Source organism: Microchirus variegatus, assembly GCF_963457635.1.
Source record: "Microchirus variegatus genome assembly, chromosome: 20".
In the NCBI taxonomy this organism is placed as follows: Eukaryota; Metazoa; Chordata; class Actinopteri; order Pleuronectiformes; family Soleidae; genus Microchirus; species Microchirus variegatus.
In genome coordinates this window covers 6516043-6536599 of record NC_139821.1, presented here as the reverse complement: position 1 = coordinate 6536599, position 20557 = coordinate 6516043, and the positions used below count along the sequence as shown (strand labels likewise).

The 20557-nt window shown below is 42.5% G+C and overlaps 1 protein-coding gene across 1 annotated transcript in view; it reads left to right on the top strand.

Moving 5' to 3' along the window:
* The first annotated feature begins 307 nt into the window (after positions 1-307).
* The window catches only part of snd1 (staphylococcal nuclease and tudor domain containing 1), a 178471-nt gene continuing 158221 nt past the window's right edge, over positions 308-20557 (top strand). The window contains exons 1-10 of the mRNA XM_083906620.1: positions 308-467; positions 2864-3013; positions 3839-3959; positions 4430-4511; positions 7651-7811; positions 8985-9076; positions 9499-9657; positions 9761-9867; positions 10477-10567; positions 16996-17100. Coding sequence (XP_083762746.1) covers positions 393-467; positions 2864-3013; positions 3839-3959; positions 4430-4511; positions 7651-7811; positions 8985-9076; positions 9499-9657; positions 9761-9867; positions 10477-10567; positions 16996-17100 — 1143 coding nt within the window. The 5' untranslated portion in view covers positions 308-392. The remainder of the gene's footprint in view (positions 468-2863; positions 3014-3838; positions 3960-4429; positions 4512-7650; positions 7812-8984; positions 9077-9498; positions 9658-9760; positions 9868-10476; positions 10568-16995; positions 17101-20557) is intronic.

The window sequence follows — 20557 nt, the reverse complement described above, 5'->3', positions numbered from 1 at the left end:
CTTTAAATACTGTTTTTTCAAAGGCTAATTCTGAAACTTCCCCAATTCCTGGCCCATCTCAGTATTTCCGACAGACAGTGAACGCAGCATACGCTGGGTTAACGCTATGCTGACGTGTCGCACCTCTTGTCCCGGAAGTGTTTATTTCAATTTGCTTACGCGGTCGTGAAGCGGCTCCGTTTACTTCCATTCATTGTTCTCTTCAGACCCGGAACCGCTCGAGGTGTGTGTGTGTATGCATGGCAGAGTGTGTTTCCGGTATAACGTGTGTGTTGATCGGTGCTCAGCCCTTTTTCTCTTGGCTTTCAGTAGAACAGTCACTCACTCTTCAGTGTCCCAGCTCCCTCACCTGGACACCCCCTCTCACGGCGTTACCTCTCACACCGGTGGACATGGCATCTGTTTCGGCTCCAGCTCAGGCGGCTCCCGCTCTGAATGCTTCTCTGCAAAGAGGAATAGTGAAAATGGTAAGAGATTTCAAAGTGTGAGCCCCCTCCGTGAGTGCAGGCAATACAGCTAGTTGGGCTAACTGGGGGCTAAACTAACTTGTTGTCGCCGGGCACACAACTTAATTTACGTGACTGGAATATTAAAAAACGCCATTCTCTGTTGACGGCACGTGTTGGCATTATGCTACAATTAGCTGTCATTAGCTGACATTAACAGCACCTGGCTGCGGCAGCATGCCGGCTAACCAGCCTTAGCCGCTGTGCTACAAGCCAGCAACTGAGCTAAGCCCTACTTGACATTAGCACATGTTTGCTATCATGGCACTTATTTGTATCATAAAGTGAGAATTCCATATCTCGCATTAAAGGTCAATTGTACAGAGGAGCACAAGACTGTCGTAATAAAACTGCTAAGCTGACTGTACACTAATGCCACTGAGTAGCTCGTTAGCACTCATGTCAACAGATGTTTAGTTTCTCAGCTAACGGCTGCTACCTAATTAGCATTTAATGGTCCAGCAAGTGTACACTGAAACGGGCAAAGTTCGTGCATGTGTTGCCCTACTTTGGTTTTCCGAGTCGGTAGTGTTTGTTCCAGAGTAAATTAATTCATCTTTGTTTGCTTACAAACAAGTTTTCACTTGGTAACTTAGCGTAGAAGCTAACGACGTTTAAATGTGCCACTTAGTGAAATCTCAGCGAATGAAAGCAGTGATTTTTGTGTGTATTTTTAGCTTCTGCAAATGTAGTATTTAACTCTGCAGTGTCGGGGCTGGTCAGAGTCCTTTAAAAGTGTCAGTCGGTGCATTTTACTCTGTGGTGGGCACCAGCGACCACGAGAAAATGACACGTAGCTACAACCCTGTTGCCCCCCCCTATAATCTTCCATTGAGTATGGTTGTGTGTGTGCGTGTATTCTCTGTTCATGGTACTCTACCCTCTTCCATATAGACATGGCCCATTGACCTAAGATTATGTCAACAGAAAGTCATATTGTACTGCATACCTTTGCTTAGTTGCATAGTTCAGGTGTCCTTGAATCACCTCTGGAATATTTTTTATTGCCCTTTAGAGTAGCTGGTAAGGGGGAAAATAGTTAGCTTTCAGCTTTCCTCCTCAATATCAATAATCACATGTTATTTTATGAGCATTTCTAGATTTTTTTAAATGTTAAATATATGGGTCAAATATGACTTTAAATGTTCATTTTATTCAGTTCACAAACTGACTTCTTGTGTGGACCGGGGGTCTGAGGACAGGATGTCAGATACTGATAACGATATCACAACTTTGAATACCTTTCTCAGTACAACACAACCTTTTGCCCCTTTTATACAACTGTGTGTATATATATATATCAATATATTTACATTTGTGCTGATGCATTTACTGCCCAGTTGTACCTAGCCATTTCTAAAACCCACTCACACAAACTGAATTGTGAATTTGGGGTTTTCAAGTAAAATTTTTTTGATTTATTCTAGGCATTTTTATTTATTTTTAGAACTGTGCTGTTTTCACTCAAGTGTTTATAACCATGAAGAAGCAAAGCTTTTGTGAAAAGACAATTCTACCATTTCGAATGCACACCAGTCATAGCAGTAAGGTTATTATGGTTTTGCTAAGAAGTTAACTTCAAATGAAATCCTGTGGATTTTTCACTGGAACTATTTTTCCCACAGCATGCTTGATTTAGTTATATACCTCCTTACCATTTGAAAGAGGGTCACGGAGTCCGGAAAAGTCTTGCACTACATTTGAAATAAAAGGTGTTCATTTTATAAACACAGCCCCCTTTTGCCTCTTTCTCTAAGGCTGGTCGGCTTTAAAAACATGACAGAAGCAATCTCCTCTTCTTGGCCTGTACTTGGGAAGATCAGCGTTAGCGGGTAACAGTGGTGATCTGATGTAAGAGTTTATCATGTGCACATCTTAGATCAACAGCCCCGGTGATGCTCCCTGCAGACACACTGGAGAGTCCACAGATAAAAGGTGTTTGCTCAGATTCGTGTAAATGCCCCGGTTGTCAAAGCCAAGAGTAGGTTATCTTTGTTTTGTATTTAGCTACGTTATCAGATGGCGAGATTTCGCTCTCTGCATTTGAATGACACGCTGTCGCCATGACAACATGGAGTTGAAGTTGCTTTCTACCTGTGCAGCAAGGTTAGTCATGCAGTTGTCCAGTTACGTCCTATAAGTATTGTGAGAGGGAACAGAAACTAAAAGCTCCCACTGATGTCTTCTTTAAAAACAGTTGACACAAGTGTTGTGTTTTGTTATTGGTTCCTGGTTTTTTTTGTCCTGTAAATGACATTATTTACAGATACAATCTTTATTTATTCATTGACTGAAACAAAGGCCATTGTAAATACTGTTCTCCAACTGATAGTATTTGTTGTTTTCTCTCTTTCCAGGTCTTGTCGGGCTGTGCTATCATCGTGCGGGGCCAGCCTAGAGGCGGCCCGCCCCCGGAGCGTCAGATCAATCTTAGTAATATCCGAGCTGGGGCAATGGCACGCCGAGCTGCTCAGAGCCAGCCCGACACCAAGGACACCCCCGATGAGGTGAGTCTCACCGTGTTTGTGTTGGTTTATTTACGCGTGTGTGTGTTTGTGTTTGGCAAAGGCTGAACAAGGTCCTGCTAAGTAGTCCTGTTGTAAACACTGCGATGCCCCAATGTGTTATTGAACTATTTGCTTTGACTGTGGAATAAAGACTTTTGAATTTAACAAGGTTTTTCAGCTTCTTAAATGAGTTGGGGAAATGCTAATCAAAAATGTTCAACATTTTATGTCCCAAATGATTAATCGAGAAAATAATCAACAGATTTATTGATTATTAAATGAATCCTTAGTTGCAGCCCGAGTAACTTGTCTATCCGTGTCTGTTTATATAAATGATGTAGCTGAGAGATAAACAGTTGAATTCCATCAGTTTATTCATGACTGTTAAACGTTACAACTATCTGCTCTTTAATCTGTATCATTTAAATACATTTTCCAGTTAGGCTTTTGACAGACGATTGTGCCCTCTTTAAATTTGATCAGATCAGAAGACAAATCCATTAGAATCAGCTGAGAGTTTGCTGTGGCTAAGATACTATTATAATAAATAAGCGGCAAGCCGCAGTGTTTCCCTACACGATAATTGCGCTCTTAATCATATTTAGTGGGCACTATGTCCACATCGGTACAGTTTACTCAACTGATAAGTGTGTGTTGGCTGTGAATAGGCAAAAAACTGTTATACTCTGTTATTTTATACATGACTATGCTGTTTTTTTGTGGCAATATTTCTGATCAATTTTTTTTTTAAACTCTGTTGCTGCCATTGTGTGAAAAATTATTTTTCTATGGACGTATACCTTATTATTTCCGTCTGTATCGCAGCCATGGGCCTTTCAAGCCAGAGAGTTCCTGCGGAAGAAACTAATCGGCAAAGAAGTGTGCTTCACTGTGGAGATCAAGACCGCTTTGGGCAGGGAGTACGGCATGGTCTACCTGGGAAGAGGTGAGTCTACTGTCTCGCTCGAACTCACTAACTTAATCTGAACATCGATTATCGATTAAGTAGTATTTATTATTATCTGAGTAACTGTTGCAGCCTTACTGGCTTCACTGATGGCAATGGCACAGTCCATTTATTCACACTTTTAAATTTAACTGACACCCTGCAACTTGCTGTTTATGTTATTAAAGTGTGAATAAACTTCAAGCATGGCTCCTTGTGGATCTCCTTGTTAAATCTGACAACCAGAAGTCTCTGAGGAGGAGACATTTGGATTGCATATCTTGCACATGGCCCCTTTATAAGATTCAGTGTGAGACTTCACAGAACGACACCTACTCCCTGAGAATAATGTCTGATTGTCTCATGTCTCATCAAATAAGCGGACATGTCCTCCTGTTACCACACAATGATACAAAAAAAACCATGAGCAAAAATAAAGATGAGTTGTGTGTTTTGTTCCGTTTCTTTAGACACAACAGGCGAGAGCATTGCAGAGACTTTGGTAAACGAGGGCCTTGCCACCGTCCGCAGGGAAGGAATCAGAGGGAACAAGTAAGATGCTTGCGATGATGACACTTTTTTTATGTCCATGGAGAATAATAATCTCTTTTCCCAGTATGTTCTGTCTGTGTGTCAGTTTGGTTACATGTGTCATATTCTGTGCTATGTGTGTGTATATATATACATATATATATAATGAGGGTTATTCGTGTGCTATAATAAAACTTGTTGGTGCGACTGCCGTCAAATGCGGTAGCGTACAAGACACTGATATGAACGACTTTCCCTCCAAACCTCTATCACTGCAGTTTGGAGCTGTTTTTGTTTGCAAATCTTTCCTGGGTTTCACAGTGTGAGGAGGAGGAGGAGGAAGTCATTGTCAGCAATGTGATGTAATCTTCTGCCTGCTGAAGCTTACAGATATAGAGAAGGCATCAGCTGGTAGACTGGCTCGAATGGAGTTAAAGCCCCGGTGTCCCAGATGGTGGCAGCATTACCCTGCTGCTACGGAAATGTCCCTCTGAAACCCTTTGCTGCCACATTGCCCTTAAGCGGCAATCCCTTAAACACACCAACACACCCAGTGCTGTATGACTCTATAAGTGCTGCATAGCCCCCCCAGTGGGTGTAAGTGCACATTACACACATTGTAACCAATTTGACTCATGCTGCTACATTTTCAACCTCCAACATGCGCGGAGATGATGTGAATATTTTGCCACTAATGACCCATTTCATACATCCTGTGCAGTGGCCCAAAACGAGCACTAATGTAAATGATGCTTTAAGTGTAAGTGGGCATCATTTAAGGAGGCCCATTACTCAGTAAGGGTGTTAAGCCTCAGTTTTTCTCTTGATGATCAAGCTCTTCAATATAATTCCCCTTCGTGACTATGCTAGGCTTATCACACCATTTGTAATGTGATTATAATTGTGGGGGTGATGATGGCAATGATTGCTTTCGGACAGCACGATTCAAAACGGATATAAAAAAAAAAACCTGACTGCCGCTTGGGAAAACAGCCAATTGATGGATTTAAAGTTCTGCGTTCGATGTTATCCGGCCGTGCACCAGAGCAGGATGAGGCAAAAGTTGTTTCTGTGATGCTTTGATTGGATTATTGGAGCAAAAAAGAAAGCACAGGAAGTCTCTCATCAATCAGACTTCACTACTGTTAGTGTGACAGCTGAGATGGCTAAATTGTTTACTAGTGCAACAAAAAAGGATTTTATTTCATTTTTATTGAATGTTTCTTACTTTAAGTTTAAAAGTTCTGGAGTGAAAATATGATTTTATTTATTATGATGCATTTTAAATGTATCCTACCTGTACATCCCAGCTGTCAGTGTTGGTTAGATCACACAGATGAGTTTTTAGTTCAGAGCTTCACTTTGACTTGGATCTGTCACGAAAACGCTGTCCTTGGTGCTGAGTCAAACGGCACTCGAAACAGACACACTCATCAATCATCCGCCCGTCTGTCCCCGTATCTCGGTCTGTTGCTCAGTCGAGCTGCTTTCCCCATAAAAATGCTTAATCCGTTCGCTGAGGTGGCTAGACCCTGAGAAATAGTCAGATTTCACGGCGTTGCACTTTGGTTTTTGACAGATTTAAAACCCACAGGCCGGGTGTTTTTGACTGACTGGTTTGTATAAAAATCACCCACCACAGCAGAAGGGAGCCGTATTAACATAGAAACCAACTGTGCTTTATTACCACCCGTTGCGTCTTTTTTTAACTCAAGCCCCCGGAGAAGTACTGGTGTAAACATCTGGGGGGTGAACTGTGTTTGTTTGGGCATTGCTGCTCACTAGGAGTGGAACCCTTCCAGTCAGTGCACAAGGGAACAGTATTATCTACACCCTTTAACTGCTCAAAGACAACAGGGAGCTCTATCTAAAGTAATTCTATATGCACAAGGGAGCCGTGAGCAGATGAAGGACGTAGCCCACGGTGTCTTCATTTTTAACTGTATTGGACGTTGGATGTTTTTCCAGTAGTATTGCACTTTCTTATCCATCAATAACCCTGTTGATTTGTTGCAGTGTTTTGGTTGGAAGAATTAGCTGAAAAAAGTGCTTATGCTTTGTGACACTAAGTTCACTATCGTCTTCCTCCACACAGGGAGTTATTTCTGTATCTTCCTGCTCGTCAATTTGAGGCTTAACAGCATCTGCTTTCCTTCATTGCATCGTTGGTGTCGTTCACTCTTTTTTTTGTTATTGTCTGGCACTTCATTTCCAAGTCGCTTAAACACAATTTACTTGGAGAAAGTTTCACTATATTATTGCTCAGCAAGTAAGAAACTGTTTGAATTCAACGAGAAGCTGTTGGCTAAATCGATGAGGATGTGGAAGCGAGCGTTAGGGAAAATTTGGCCTAAAACCAAAACCCAAAAGGGAACACACGGGTTATTTATGTGTTAATATGTGTGGTGTTGAGATTCAAACGCACTCTGTTGCCAAAATGTGGCCGCAAGATGAGAGAAGAAAATCATTTTCTTCACTGTTCTGTTCCAGGCGGCGTTGGTTAACAGCCCCCCCAACACCATATCAATTGGGAAGCCTCTGCTGCCTTTGTTGGCCATTTGAATTTCTGAATAATTAAAGTTGTAGCAGGGCCCTCAAAGAAACATTAGGCTGCTCAGTTTCCAGTGCCAGCATGAATCTGCTCGGATCTGACGGAGCCTTCAAACATCCCAAAAATGCTTAGATAGATCTTTTTAAGCTGTTAAGATGCTTGATTTTAATCAAACTTGCACAGCCTTTCTAAGGAACACTTGTGCACGTTGGAAGTTTAGAACCAAAGGCTCCACTTTGGCTTTGACTCTTATAATTTTAATATTTCCCACTGGAACAGTTCCTGGCATGTTGAACTCAAACACGGGGCAGGAAACGCTCTGCTTGTTGGACACCATGTGTGTTCCTCTCATTCTGGTGTGAAGTTAATTGCGACTTGTTAACTGGCTGAACTAGCTGTGTTATGTTTCAAGTGAGTTGTTAAAGTGGTTTTTATGGCACTTAGAAACCTTGTTATAGCTCTTTAAGTTATGAGAGTTGACTGGATCTACCTCGGCAGCTGTGACCATAAACAGCGAATGTGTCAGTATCCGCTTGACTCTGGCATAAGAACGTATGTGTTCCAGGTTTTTTAGTGTCTTAAATGTTTTCTTTTCTTGTGTGTGATCAGTCCAGATCAGGCGAGACTCTGTGAATTGGAGGACCAGTCAAAGTCGTCCAAGAAGGGCATGTGGAGCGAGGGCGGCGGCGCACACACCATCCGCGACATGAAATACACCATCGAGAATCCCCGCAACTTTGTCGACTCTTTGCACCAGAAACCCATCAACGGTAAGAAACACAAGAGGGGAAAAATAGACAATACAAACAATGGCAAGTTTTTATTTTTACCTTTCGCTACCTGTTTGGGCTAGAGATTTTTTTTCCGCTCTAAAACTCTGGGCATAAAATGGAACGCATTGTATCGCCCTTCGTCGCCGGGCCTCATCCTCTCATCGCTGACCTTCGCGAGGTGTAATGTGCCACTCAGTTTATTTCCAGACGACTGCGGCTAACAGTGGCTCAGCTCATTTCACTACCCTTTAATTGAATGGGAAAATGAAGAGGGGACGGAGGCTTTTTTTTTTTTTTTTTTTCATTCTTTTATTTCTTGTTCTTACCATTCATGAGAGACCATCAGGGTTGTTTTGGAATTGGAGGCAGCAATCCAGCTGAACAACTTTGAGTGTGTCGGTGAGATGCTGCGACAGCTAGAATACCAATTTCTACTATGCACACACACAGGTGGTTGTAGCACAGAGAGTACCAGTTGATTTATATGATTTCAGGCACTAACGCAATGCCATGCCTGACATTGAATATTTCTCAAACAATTGACGTTGCCTCCAAACTTTGATACGTTTCAATACAACGCTGTCGCAGCCTTAACGTGATGTAGTGTTCACATTTGAGGGCTGTAAAAGTGGAGCACCTGTGTTGTTCTGGGCTCAAATTAATGTCGAGTAAGATTTCGAGGGTGCTAAGTGACAGTCATTCAAGCATGAGGTTGTAAATTAACCTGTGCAAACTGTGAAATAAACAAGTGTAGACAAGATTTACATTTTAAAAGGTGGAGTGCGATGTGGCTTTGAGATCCAGGTTTATACGAGTACTTGAGGAAGGACACTGCAGGCCCTTTCCCCTGTATACAGTCGTGAGAGTTTGAGTCACTCTGTGTGATTCTGCCAGAGAGGTTATGACATTCTACTCACCGAGAATCAGAAAACGAGCCTCGAGGAAAAAACACTTACTTGCTTGTACTTACTTGTCAGCAGATAACAGATATTATTTTTTTATGAAATCGATGAGCAGGAGATTGCTCTTATCTTTTCCGGATGAAGAAAAAACGGTTCAGAAATTCATTACTCTGGCCTCAATAATTCAGATACTGACTTTCACCTTTGATGCCTAATGTATCTAATAAAGAAACAAATAACTAATCTGAGGCTGACTTTCTCTTTTCAGCCATCATCGAGCATGTGCGTGACGGCAGCGTTGTTCGTGCCTTGCTGCTCCCTGACCATTACCTGGTCACAGTCATGCTCTCTGGAGTTAAGGTAACCATCGGTCTTTTTACACCTTCATTTGAAACTGTTTATATTTGTGTTGACAAACTGTTTTATAGTCCCGAGATGGCAGAAATGACGAGTAGCACACCGTGTCGTACCCGCTCCACCAAATTTCCCCATCTGTCTCCTTCACAAAGCCCGGCTTTGCCAATGGATCATTCCAGATAACTAATCTCTTTCATCTCCCACTTGAAGATATTGCATCCATTTCAAGGTGTTCCTTTTTCTCGTCGTTCAAAGGACTTTGTGCGTGTCGTGTTTATCTACCTGGCATTTTGCCACGCTCAAAAAAGAGAATACAGATGGGATGTAAATCAAGGTGTCGGTAAAAAGAGGACAACAGTAGTGCATAAGAAGAAGAGGTCGTGTTTTTCCTAACTTTGTTTTCTTTCTTCTCTCTCTTTCTCCAGTGTCCCTCATTCAAGCGGGAAGCGGACGGCACAGAGACGCCGGAGTCATTCGCAGCAGAGGCCAAATTCTTCACCGAATCCCGACTTCTGCAGAGAGACGTACAGATCATCTTGGAGAGCTGCCCCAACCAGATCATACTGGGCACCATCCTTCACCCGGTGAGACGCGAGGGTTGGCGATGTTCAGTTTCTGCGACTTCCTTGTCTTTTTGTGTCGTTAATCATTACTTTTTCTCTGCCCCCCGTTTCCCTTTGCTCTCAGAATGGTAATATTACTGAACTCTTGCTCAAAGAAGGCTTTGCCCGCTGTGTGGACTGGTCCATGGCTGTTTACACCCAGGGAGCAGAGAAACTCAGAGCTGCTGAAAGGTGGGCACAAACTCATCAGTCAAAGCAACACAATGGATTTTTTTTTTTGTCTTAAAATAACGGCTACAAAATCTTCAGTGACCTGTCGTTTTGATGGGTCACTGACTCGTAATAGGAAGATTGGCGCTCCTTTAATTCCCACTCTTGAACCTATTTCTTTTTAATTTCTTATAGGAATTCATTTAACATTTAAATTGGCGGCAGGCGAGCCGTCTTATCACAGTTGAGCTTATGCTCGGCTAACGGGAAAAAAAAAAGTAAAAACCCATTTAAAGTTATATTTGGGTCTGGGAATCACTGATTCGATAAAAGATGTAATGAGTAAATCGACTACACGCAGATTCTTGAGGTAAAATTTGAGCTGGTCGTGTATAATGACAGATTTATGTGGTCTTAACCCACTCTCCTGCGGTGACTTTCATTCTCTACTGTCATCGTCGCAGTGATTTTTGGCTAATGGTGTAGGAATTCTCTCACTTTAATAAACAGATTTCCAGCCAAATTAATACTCTTTTGTCACTTGATTGCGCCGATTTGTGTCCCGGTGTCCGGCTAATGTTCAGAACTACTACTCTTAATAACGATGATGTGACTTTTCTTCTTGGCCAGATCTGCCAAAGAGCGCAAGGTCCGTATCTGGAGGGATTATGTGGCACCCACAGCCAACTTGGACCAGAAGGACAGACAATTTGTTGCCAAGGTGAGTTCTTGATGTGGCTTTCATAAGCTGTATCCCATCAGCGGAGGTACTGTCCCAGTGTAATCTTTCCATAATGCTGCTTTCTGACCCCAAATGTAATATTTTCTCAATTCGCATTAAATCTAAACTCTACAGGTAAAAAGGCTGAAGAAATATATGAAACTTTCCACACGGCTTTAAGACATTATGCCGTATGAATACGATTTTGCATCAGTGCCCGGCCATTTCCCCGGCTTCCACCTCCTGATGTCTACTGCAGCATTTCCAATTTTCTCCGAGCACTGCAGCAAAAAAAAGCAGAGCCACTTTGAGGCCTCTAATGACTTATATCCTCCTGACACCTCTTATTTTCACATTTGCAAGCTCCCCCCCTCCGTTGAATAAAAAGAAAAGAGCAAAATCCCTCCACCAAAGGTATGAGGAGGAATACTTAACAGGAACCTTGAAACACTCCCCAGTCAAATTAGTGCCAAATCGCTGGCGTTTGCTGTAGCAGTTGCACACAATGACCCCCAACAGCCAAGAACTAGAAATATTAGCTTTGGAGGTTATGGACTAAGGCCTCCAGGGGGAAAGAAGTGTCCTTAATATCTTGTCCAACGCGTACTTCCCTCCAAATTGCCTTGCAAAGTTTATCAGATCACGTAAGATGGGCTCCTCGATACATTTTGGTAATACCGTCTAACCTTATTTTCACTATAAGATGACATATAATATGGTTCCATCCATCGCTTTAACATCATAAAGCACTTCTGGCTATAGAGCATCAGCTTTCAATTTTTTAAATCTGCTCCCCCGTGACGCTTTCCTTCAGCACGCATATTTTTCTCACAAATGTAGGGGAATAAAAAAAAAAAATCTAATACCCCCAAAGTTTGTCTTTTGTCTGCGTTTGCGCTCTTCAGACCCTGAACTTTTAAGACCCTGAAAAATTCATTGGTTGCCCGAGGGTTAGATAAAAGGTGTTGCTTTGGCAATCTGCTTACAGAATGAATTTGATAAACTGCATGCACTCACAAAGAAGGCACAAAAGAGAAACTGTGCATGTCTATTTTTTTTTCTCCGAGTCAGAGGGAAGAGGCTAGAGAGAGAGAAGGGGGATAAAACATTAATATTGTCGGCGTGAGCTGCTCTCAGATCTTTCTGAACCCCCTCAATAGAAGACGCTTGGATGTGAGCAGTGGGAAATGAGGGTAACATTTGTTGGTGAGCTCGGGAGGGTGCATGAAAAACAGGCTGGAAAACAGCAGTAAAGAAAAGGTAGAGAGTTGTAGTAGAAACTGAAAAGTGTCTTCTTGCGGGGAGACTTGGGGGTAGAAGGATGAAAGGATACAAGTAAGGGGAAAAAGTCAGGAAAAGAACTCCCAATCAAGATCCCCAAAACTATGTGTGTCCTCCCTGGTATTTCTCTCTCTGCTACATTACTGCACTGTTGATGCCCCCAGTTAAATCTGAATGCACTCCTTGATCTCTGCAGGACTTTTTATGTCCTCTGTATCCCAACTTGCAACTACTCTCAAAAAGCCACAGACGAGGCTCGATCTTTGTCAGATGCTGCTTTATTAGTTGTTTTAAAGCTCCCATAGACCGGAGGTTCCAATTTATGCTGTTTTTTTGGTCTGGATCTGCACCATTACCTTGTTTATGAAGCCCTAAAGTTTCGAAAACGAGAGATGCTGGGTTTTATTGTATTCTCGGGCTCTGCACGCGGTCTGAGAAAGCCCCGGAATTGTGACTTAAAGATCTCTTCTTCTGAAAAGCAGATCATCCTGCTCCAAGCACTTGTTCGGGCACATCCGGTTGCGTACATTGAACTGTAGAAGAAGAAGAGCGTCCGTTGTGGAGGTGTTTCACTTGCGACAGTGTCTTCTGACTCTGGGTCAAAGTCTTAAAAGGGACTAGCCATTTTTAAACACTGTTAAAACAGTGTTTTGATAATGAGTAGCAGTGAATGCACCGTTCCAGAGGGGGAGCTGTGCTTCTGAGAGCTGACGTGCTAATTACGTCACTTCCAGGTCCCTGGCCAATCACAACATAGTCTGTGTTCTGTTTCGGTCTGAAACAGCGCGGCTGACGAGAGCTTCAGTGAGGAGAGATTTCTAGCGTTTCTATGGCTGCGTTAAGGATTAAAAAACATTAATTCTGCACCAGAATCACTTCCCCATCGCACTAAATTCAAATATGAAAGCTTCCAATCCATTCGGAAGTGGTTTAAGGATGCGTTTGGCCACATTCCTGAGCACATTTGTTGCCACCTCCACAAAATTTGCTCTCAACACATTATGTCTAATGGTTAAAGAAATGATTTTGTGTTCTAGAGTAAGTGGAGCCTTAAGTTGCTCGTCCGTCTCTTGTGCAGACACACACACACACAAGGACGTAGACTCACACTCACATTTGTGCAGTCATTAAACAATAATTTTGTTTTTGTTCCTGAACAGAAATGATGTCTTTGTGTATTTGATTACATCCAGATCTGATCTCGCGCTGCCACAAGAGACACAAACGACGCATTTTAATTTAATACAAGGTGTCAACTGTTAGTTATCCTCATGTGATCGGATCCCAGAACAGGAAGACTTGCCCTTTTTTTCTTTTTAAGAGCATGTGCCATAACCTATCTGGCGGGGATCACATGATTCTAAAAAAAACTCTTTCAAAGTGGCCTGCACTTCTGCGGGGGGAAAATGTCTTGCTGACCTTGCAAATGGTTGAGTTGTTTTCAAGCTAAGTACATAGCGGACAGGCCTGTCCTCACCACTTTTTTTCACCTCCATCCATGTGACATTTGCCGGGCACCTAATATTGCACTGCAATGACTCTCCCAGGGACACATCTATCCATCAGTCCCATCATCACACACTCCTCCCCATCTCCTCGTCCACTCTGCTTTTCACTTCTTATTACCTGAGTGACGGCTGCAGCGGAGAGCCAAAGGAGGCCCAATCCCCACAAGTCAATCTTGCTGACGCATCTTTTTGTTTGACTGTCTCACATCCTTCCATCTCTCGCTCTCTCCTTCCATCTCTGTAGAGACTGGAGAAGCAGATGTAGGCCACGTCCCAGCAGTCTTCCTCACTCAAACCCTCCCCTTTCCTTTCTCCTCTCCTCCTCCTCTTCTCCCCTGGTTCACCATCAACCTGTGAAGTGAGAGATAAAAAGTGACGTGGAGAAAACTTCCTCACCAGCCTTTCATCATTAGCTTTTAAGGCTCACACACACACACACTCAAACTTTACCCTTTACAGTAAAAATACAATAATTTGCATTTATAATGTCCGAATATCCTAATTGTCCAAAAATAAAGTTATATTAAGAAACTATTTCTTGATTATGCTTAATAATTAGAGCTGACACAATTAATCTATTCCTAGTTGCAGCTCTAAAAGGACATAAGAAAATTCAGACACAGTGGTTAAAAGAGCTGTAGACGCATTATTTTAAGTTAAGATAGTTAAGTTTCTTTTTGAGGGAGTTCATCCAAACACGAGTAACGAGTAAGTCTCGACTAAGCCGATTGCTTGGCCCTGTAGTTAAAAAACAACAACCTAAAGTTCCCCGACTGTAGCAAAGCTCCTCCTCATGTGCCATGACTGATCTTGGCCACTGCAGATGTCATGTCGGCCGTGGGCAGAGGGTGGCAGTAGATCCCCATCTCTGGAGTATCAGATGAGACCAATGAGTCATGCTGCCCACCCTGTTTGTGTTCTTTCCCTGCTCACTCAACCCTCATGGCAGCTACTTTGCAAAGACTTTTGGCTCAATTTTTCTATCTGTTTTACATGTTTTTCGGTCGGCGTCTGCTCCGGTGATATTTGCTGAGAGATTACGCCGCGTCGCGCCACATCTTTCTGTTCCTCCCTCTCTCTCTCTCTCCGTCTCGATGCGTGTTGACCTGTCCTCCTTCATCTTGCCTCCTCTAGCTGTTAATTAGCCAGTAAATGCTGAGCCATTTTCCTCTGCTCCTGCCACATTCTCTGTCATACTTTATTTACTTGGGCAGGCCACAAAATGACCTTGTTACAGTGTGAATTTGTGTAGGTTGGTGTGTGCATGCATGCTCCCCGTCGCACTTACTCATTACAGCCCACCCCAGCGCTCCCCGTCTCCCTCCCCTCTGCTCCCTATGTATCTCCCCCACTCAGCTCAGTGATTAGTATATGATGTATTTTGGCTGCTGTTATGGGCAGCCTATTTAGCACGTGGGCTGCTTTAATTTCTGTTCTCTGGTGGCAAATGCAGTGGCTACTGCAGTCTGATTTGTTTTCACAATGTAATGAATCTCCCTCTGATTCTGATACAACTGGATTTTGTCTCGTTACACACCTCAATCAACACTTTTTCTCTTTTTTATATGTTGTTTTTCTACCACAAAAACCACCCACACAGACCCAGGAACACAGCTCAGACCTGCATCTCTCACTTTTAGGACTTTAGCTTGAGTGCAGCCTACATATGAGCTCCGGCTTGACTGATGATGAGGCCATTTAATACACATGTGGGAGGAAACATGTGTAGGGCAATTGATTTTTCAGCCTACTTAAAGAGGCTGGAAGCCTCTTTCCATCTCAGTCACATTAAACCTCTTATCTGTGTGTTTTTTTTAACAAGGCACACATGTACACGGCTGAGTCACTAATATTTATTCTGCACTTCTTTGTTGTTCCCCAGAAAAGAGAACGTTAGCACCTGAAGGCAAGATCATGCTTTTGTTTGTGATTTTCCTCATTGTGAACTAGTGGGAATTCCCATGCACATCAACAGCAACGTAAATAAATGACATGATTTTGTCAATAATTCGGAAGCAATTTCACAATAAGGATAATAAGGTTCTTTGAAAGGAAGAAACTGGTGTTGTTGCCGAGTCATTTTCCTCTATAAAAAGAAATAAGTCCCTGGATACAACCCTACACTAAAGAAAAGAGTATTCCTTGCTTCAGAAATGTCAAACTTCACCATTTCAGGAGGATGGACGTATGGTGAACGTAGGTCATGAGTACATTTAATTCATTTAATGTCAAACCTAGGGCTGCAGATATTGAATATTTTTTTAATTGAGTATTCTACCAATTATTTTATTAATCGAGAACGGAAAACACAGATTACTCGATGAATCGAGGAATAATCAGTAGAATACTCTATTTACAAAAAACATTTGATAGCTACAGCCCTAGTAAGCTACATTAAACCAGCTAACATCAATGTTTACGTTTTTTTGGCTCAGATGCTGATTCGTTGAGGACATGCTGTTGTGGTTACGCCAGTTGTAGTTTGCAGTGGTTACACTTGTTAAAGCGTGAAATGGTCCCACACTTTGGACGGACTGTTTCACTCTCCGTCTTTGCCATCGCGCCAGCTGTAATCCTGATGTGTGATGTGCGTTTGCTAATACGGTCCGTGTGAAACAATGATCCGTGCGCTGAACAGGATAGGAATTAAACGGATACTTGAGGCAGATTTTTTTGCCTCGAGGAATATTTTTTAATCGAGTTACTCGAGTAATCGTTGCAGCCCGAGTCAAATCATCAACAACATACGTTCTGATTCGGTAGAGTCGTAAGCCTGGTCTAAAACACACAGTATTCCTCAGTGAAACTCCGTCACTTATTGAAGAGCCCACATTGACTTGATCAGTGCACAAATAAATTGCACGGAGCAGCTGATGCACAAAGGCCTTCAAACTGAAGCTTTGAACAGTCAAATTCACACTCTGCCGTACCTGTTTTTTAAAAGTGTGACGAGTGCCTTTTTGATACAGAGAGGGGAAAAAATAGCTTTTAAATGCCAATCATAAATTCCAGTGTCTTTGGTTACACTTGTAAAGGTCACCAGAACAAAGTGCTGCCAGCACGTTTTGGGCAGAGGGCTCTGCAACGCTCTATCAGTCTCTCTTTAACACCATGTTTGTGTTTTAAAGCTCTCTCTTGCACCCGCTCCCTCCCTTTCTTTCTTTCTTCCTCCCCAGTGGTGCCAATCCCCCAGATAGCGAAACGTCCTCCTGCTGTCCTCCAAACCTTGTCGGGCCTATTGGGAGGACTTAGCTGGCTTACTTACCCAGTCACTCAAAGATCACTCTTTCTTCTCCTGCTCTCGGTGTCTTCTGCTCGTGACAGCGCGCGATCTGCACTGTCAGTCTCCCTGTGCCTTTTGAATCGCACTCTCCCTCTCCATTTATTCTTCACCTGCTCCTTCTCTTCCCATCTTTCTTACAGTCTCTGCCTGCTCACAAAATGCAGTGCAAGTCTTTTTTTTGTCCCTCCCCCCCTCGTTGTGCTGTGACACTGCAGGGGTGCTGAAAGATTTACAGATTTATTAGGACCCTGAAATCAATCTCAACTTGTGTAATGTATTTTTTGTTGTTGTTCACACACCCCACCTCTGATTTTATTCAAACCACGCCCTCTTCTTTTGTTCCTCTGTCCTCGCAGGTGATGCAAGTGGTCAATGCCGACGCCATGGTTGTCAAGCTCAACTCCGGAGAATACAAGACCATTCACCTGTCCAGCATTCGGCCCCCCAGAATGGAGGGAGAGGTACAATTAAACCCACACATCTTTCTGCACAGAGAGAGTGAAAGCTTGCGTGTGTGTGTGTGTGTGTGTGTGTGTGTGTGTGCTGTGTTTAGGTGACTGAATGTTGTGGACGTGTGGGAGAGCTCGTGGGCAGCCAGGTAATTAGAAACTCCAGAGAGAGGCGACTTTGTGTCACTGCTGTTACTTCATTCTTAAGTCAGACAGAAGCTGTTTACTTCTCTCCCTGTTGCATCCATCTCTCTGCTCAGTTGTCACGCCCTCTTCTTCTTTTTTTTAAATTCTTTTTTTTCTCTCTCTCTGTCTCTAAATGAGCGTGGGGTTACTTTTGACCACTTGGTGGCGCCCCTGTAGCTAGGGCACATGCAAACACAGTGAAACACTTGCACACACCCAGTGGTTGCAGCACTGCAGAGAGAGAGGCTGATCGATTTTTTTTTTTCCTTTCCCCCCTCTGTTTTCTCAGAAAGACTGTGGAAAGGCACACACACATTTATATATATATATATGCTTCTATACCTTTTTCAGTGGGAGCAGGAGAGATGTGCACTTATTGAAGTCCATATATAGTGTCTGGAATTAAATCTCCATGTATGCAGTGACACTTACAGAGACGTCTGCTGTAGTCAATGTCTTTCACTCTCTCTCTGTCCCTGACTCCTTATTCTCCAGCTCCAATTATAGAGGCAGTCACAGATAGATAGATTTAACATGATTTTCATAACTTTACTTGCTTCTTCTTGGAAAATATTCCGTTTAAAAACCATGATTCCATCACATTGTTTCTAAATTGTTATTGCTCCTAAAAAAACGCGATCATCTTGCTAATAAGAAAAACTCAGGATGTGTCTGCAACTAACGATTATTTACCTAATTGATTAGTAACCAGAAACCAGAATATATTCACATTTAAGAAGCCGAAGAATCAATTATTATAAAAAAAAATATTAGACGATTAATTCAGTATCCGATTGATAATTGATTAATTGTTGCTCCCCCTGTTGTTTCATTAAAGTACACAGGTGTAATGTCACAACAGTAGTGGTTTTATGGATTCATATTTGGTTGAACACATCTGTCGCTGACGGCGTTTGCTGTAATATCTATTTAAGTCTCGGCTTCTCCATTAAAAGTAGTAAGAGAGAAAAAAAAAGAGGTTGTTTCTGCCTATGTAGCAGAATGTTTGAAACTGTCCCCCTTTTTTTGTGTGTGTTTTGATTGCGTTTGTTTTATTGACTCCCTCTCTGCCTCTTCTTTGTTTTACGGCTTACTTGTTTCTATCGTTCCCCCCTCTTTATTGGTGTCTAGTTTTTTTTTTTGTTTTTATTCCCCTCCCTGCTCCCCTCCATCCTTGTCCCTCTTTCCTCTGGTGCAGTTAGTGCTTTGCATCATTAAGATACTCTCCTCTCTCTAGCCTCTTCAGCCTCCTTTGGTCCCTTTCTTTTAGTCTTCAGGGTGGGCGGCCCTGTGGTCAGGTTGTCGACCTGCACCATTGCATCGCATATGTGTTTCCTTTTACTTGGCTCACTGTGACTATAACTAGCTTACAGGCAAAACAAGCCCTCTCCATTTTGTCTTTCTGCTCCTTTCTCTTCCTTTCACAGCCAGCAATTATGACCTGGTCCTATTTTTCCATCTTTCTCTCTCATACTCATTTACTTACTACTTTTGTTTTCACACCCTTCTCTCTCTCCTCTTCTATTTTAATCCTTTTCTTTCAGTGCCCGTCTCCCTTCTCCTCCCCCCCCCCCCTCTGCCTGCACCGGATGCTTCAACAGTATGTGTTTTGTGCTTCATTAAACTGCCCTATGTTGCTGGGGGGGCTGAGAGAGCGAGAGAGTGTGTGAGCCCAGATGTGAATGCTTGTGTGTATTGTGCAGGTGTTAAATTGAATCCATCCCTCTGTTCACTTGTCACACCCCTCTTCAGGATGTGCTCTGTTGAAATGAGGGACTTTCAGCTCTAATTTGAGCTTTTTATAAACTGAAGCAATTCACATTATATCAGTTTTCATCCATAACGTCTTCATTTTTAGATTCTAAGTGTCAGATACAGAAGATTTGGCTGCTGCTGCTGCTGATGGTGGTGGTGTCGCAATTAAACTGTTGCTACATTTTGTATAATTTTTTCTAATAAGAGCCGTTTGTGGTACTGCTGGAGTTGTTTGTTAGCTAGTTATTTCTGTCTGTGAGCTTAAGAGCTCGCCTGCCTGCCTCGTCTGTGATGCTTTTGGCTCAGCTCTTGAGAGTGTTGTCGCTATGGCAGCAGAGTTGTGATGGCTTCACTGAGGCTAACTAACATGAACCCTTGGACTAGAAAGACGGAGCAAAGGCGGCCGTGAGAGAAACACTGGAATGTCCCTGTCCAAACTAAATAAGTGCTTTAAATATTTACGGATGAGGAGTTTTATCCTCGGTCTCCTTTTCCCCTGCAAATCTCAGATAGTCAGATGACTAAATTAGGTAAGTGAGCTATTACCTTTGGTGTGGAAGGGAGCTTCATTTCATGGCCTGTCCTCACTACTTTTACAGATGCAGATATGGCAGTTCACATTGTATTAGTGGAAGCTATTCTTTTCTTGTTATTGTTCCTACTGCTGTTTCTCAAAAAAGAGGTAGAAATACCAATATACAATACATGATTGTGTACGATGAATCGTTTGGTCCATAAAACGTTGATTAGTGTTTGTCAAACCTGGAAATGACGATGTTCTTGAATGTCTTTGTTATGCGGAGCAAAGAAACGAAGAAAACGGAAGCTAAAACGATCAGAAATCTTGTTTTAATCATGAAAAAAGCTTCAAGAAAAATAGTTGACGATTAATTTAGTAATCGATTAATTGTCTCGGCTCCAGAACTGTGCCTATAACTGTAAAGTGCAGAAATATACATGGAATTTACTTCACTTCTGTTCACATTATCCTCAGTCCTGTGCCAAACATGAATTCATGAATTTGTGACGTCAGTGAGTCAAATTAGCGAAAAACAAAATCTGGAGCACATTCTTTCGTCAATAGAAATACAACCGTTTTGCACTCATCACGATGATATTATTGATAGATTGATAATTTATCTTACTCCTACTTTGAACTGTTTTGATAGCCAATCAAACGTATTGTCAAGCACTTCCAAATATTGGTGCTGAGCTGCCAAAGTGATAAAAAGAGAAACTTTGGCAGCCGTGGCTAAAACCCCAGGGGTTTCTCCACCCTCTTTGTACCTGCTATTACAATAAATATGCCTCTTACATGTGCACAAACAAGAGTTTTTTTTAGTAGGAAGTAAAAAAGAACAGGCAATTCTTACCTTCTGGTTACCGAGCGTACTCAACATAGACTGACGTCATGTTGGCCAACACTGTCACAGTGAGCCAAGCTTCTTGCTGACAACAGCACACGGACACAAAGACGTACATCGTGGTTTACAGCACAGCTTACGCACGCACACACAGAGACAGACGG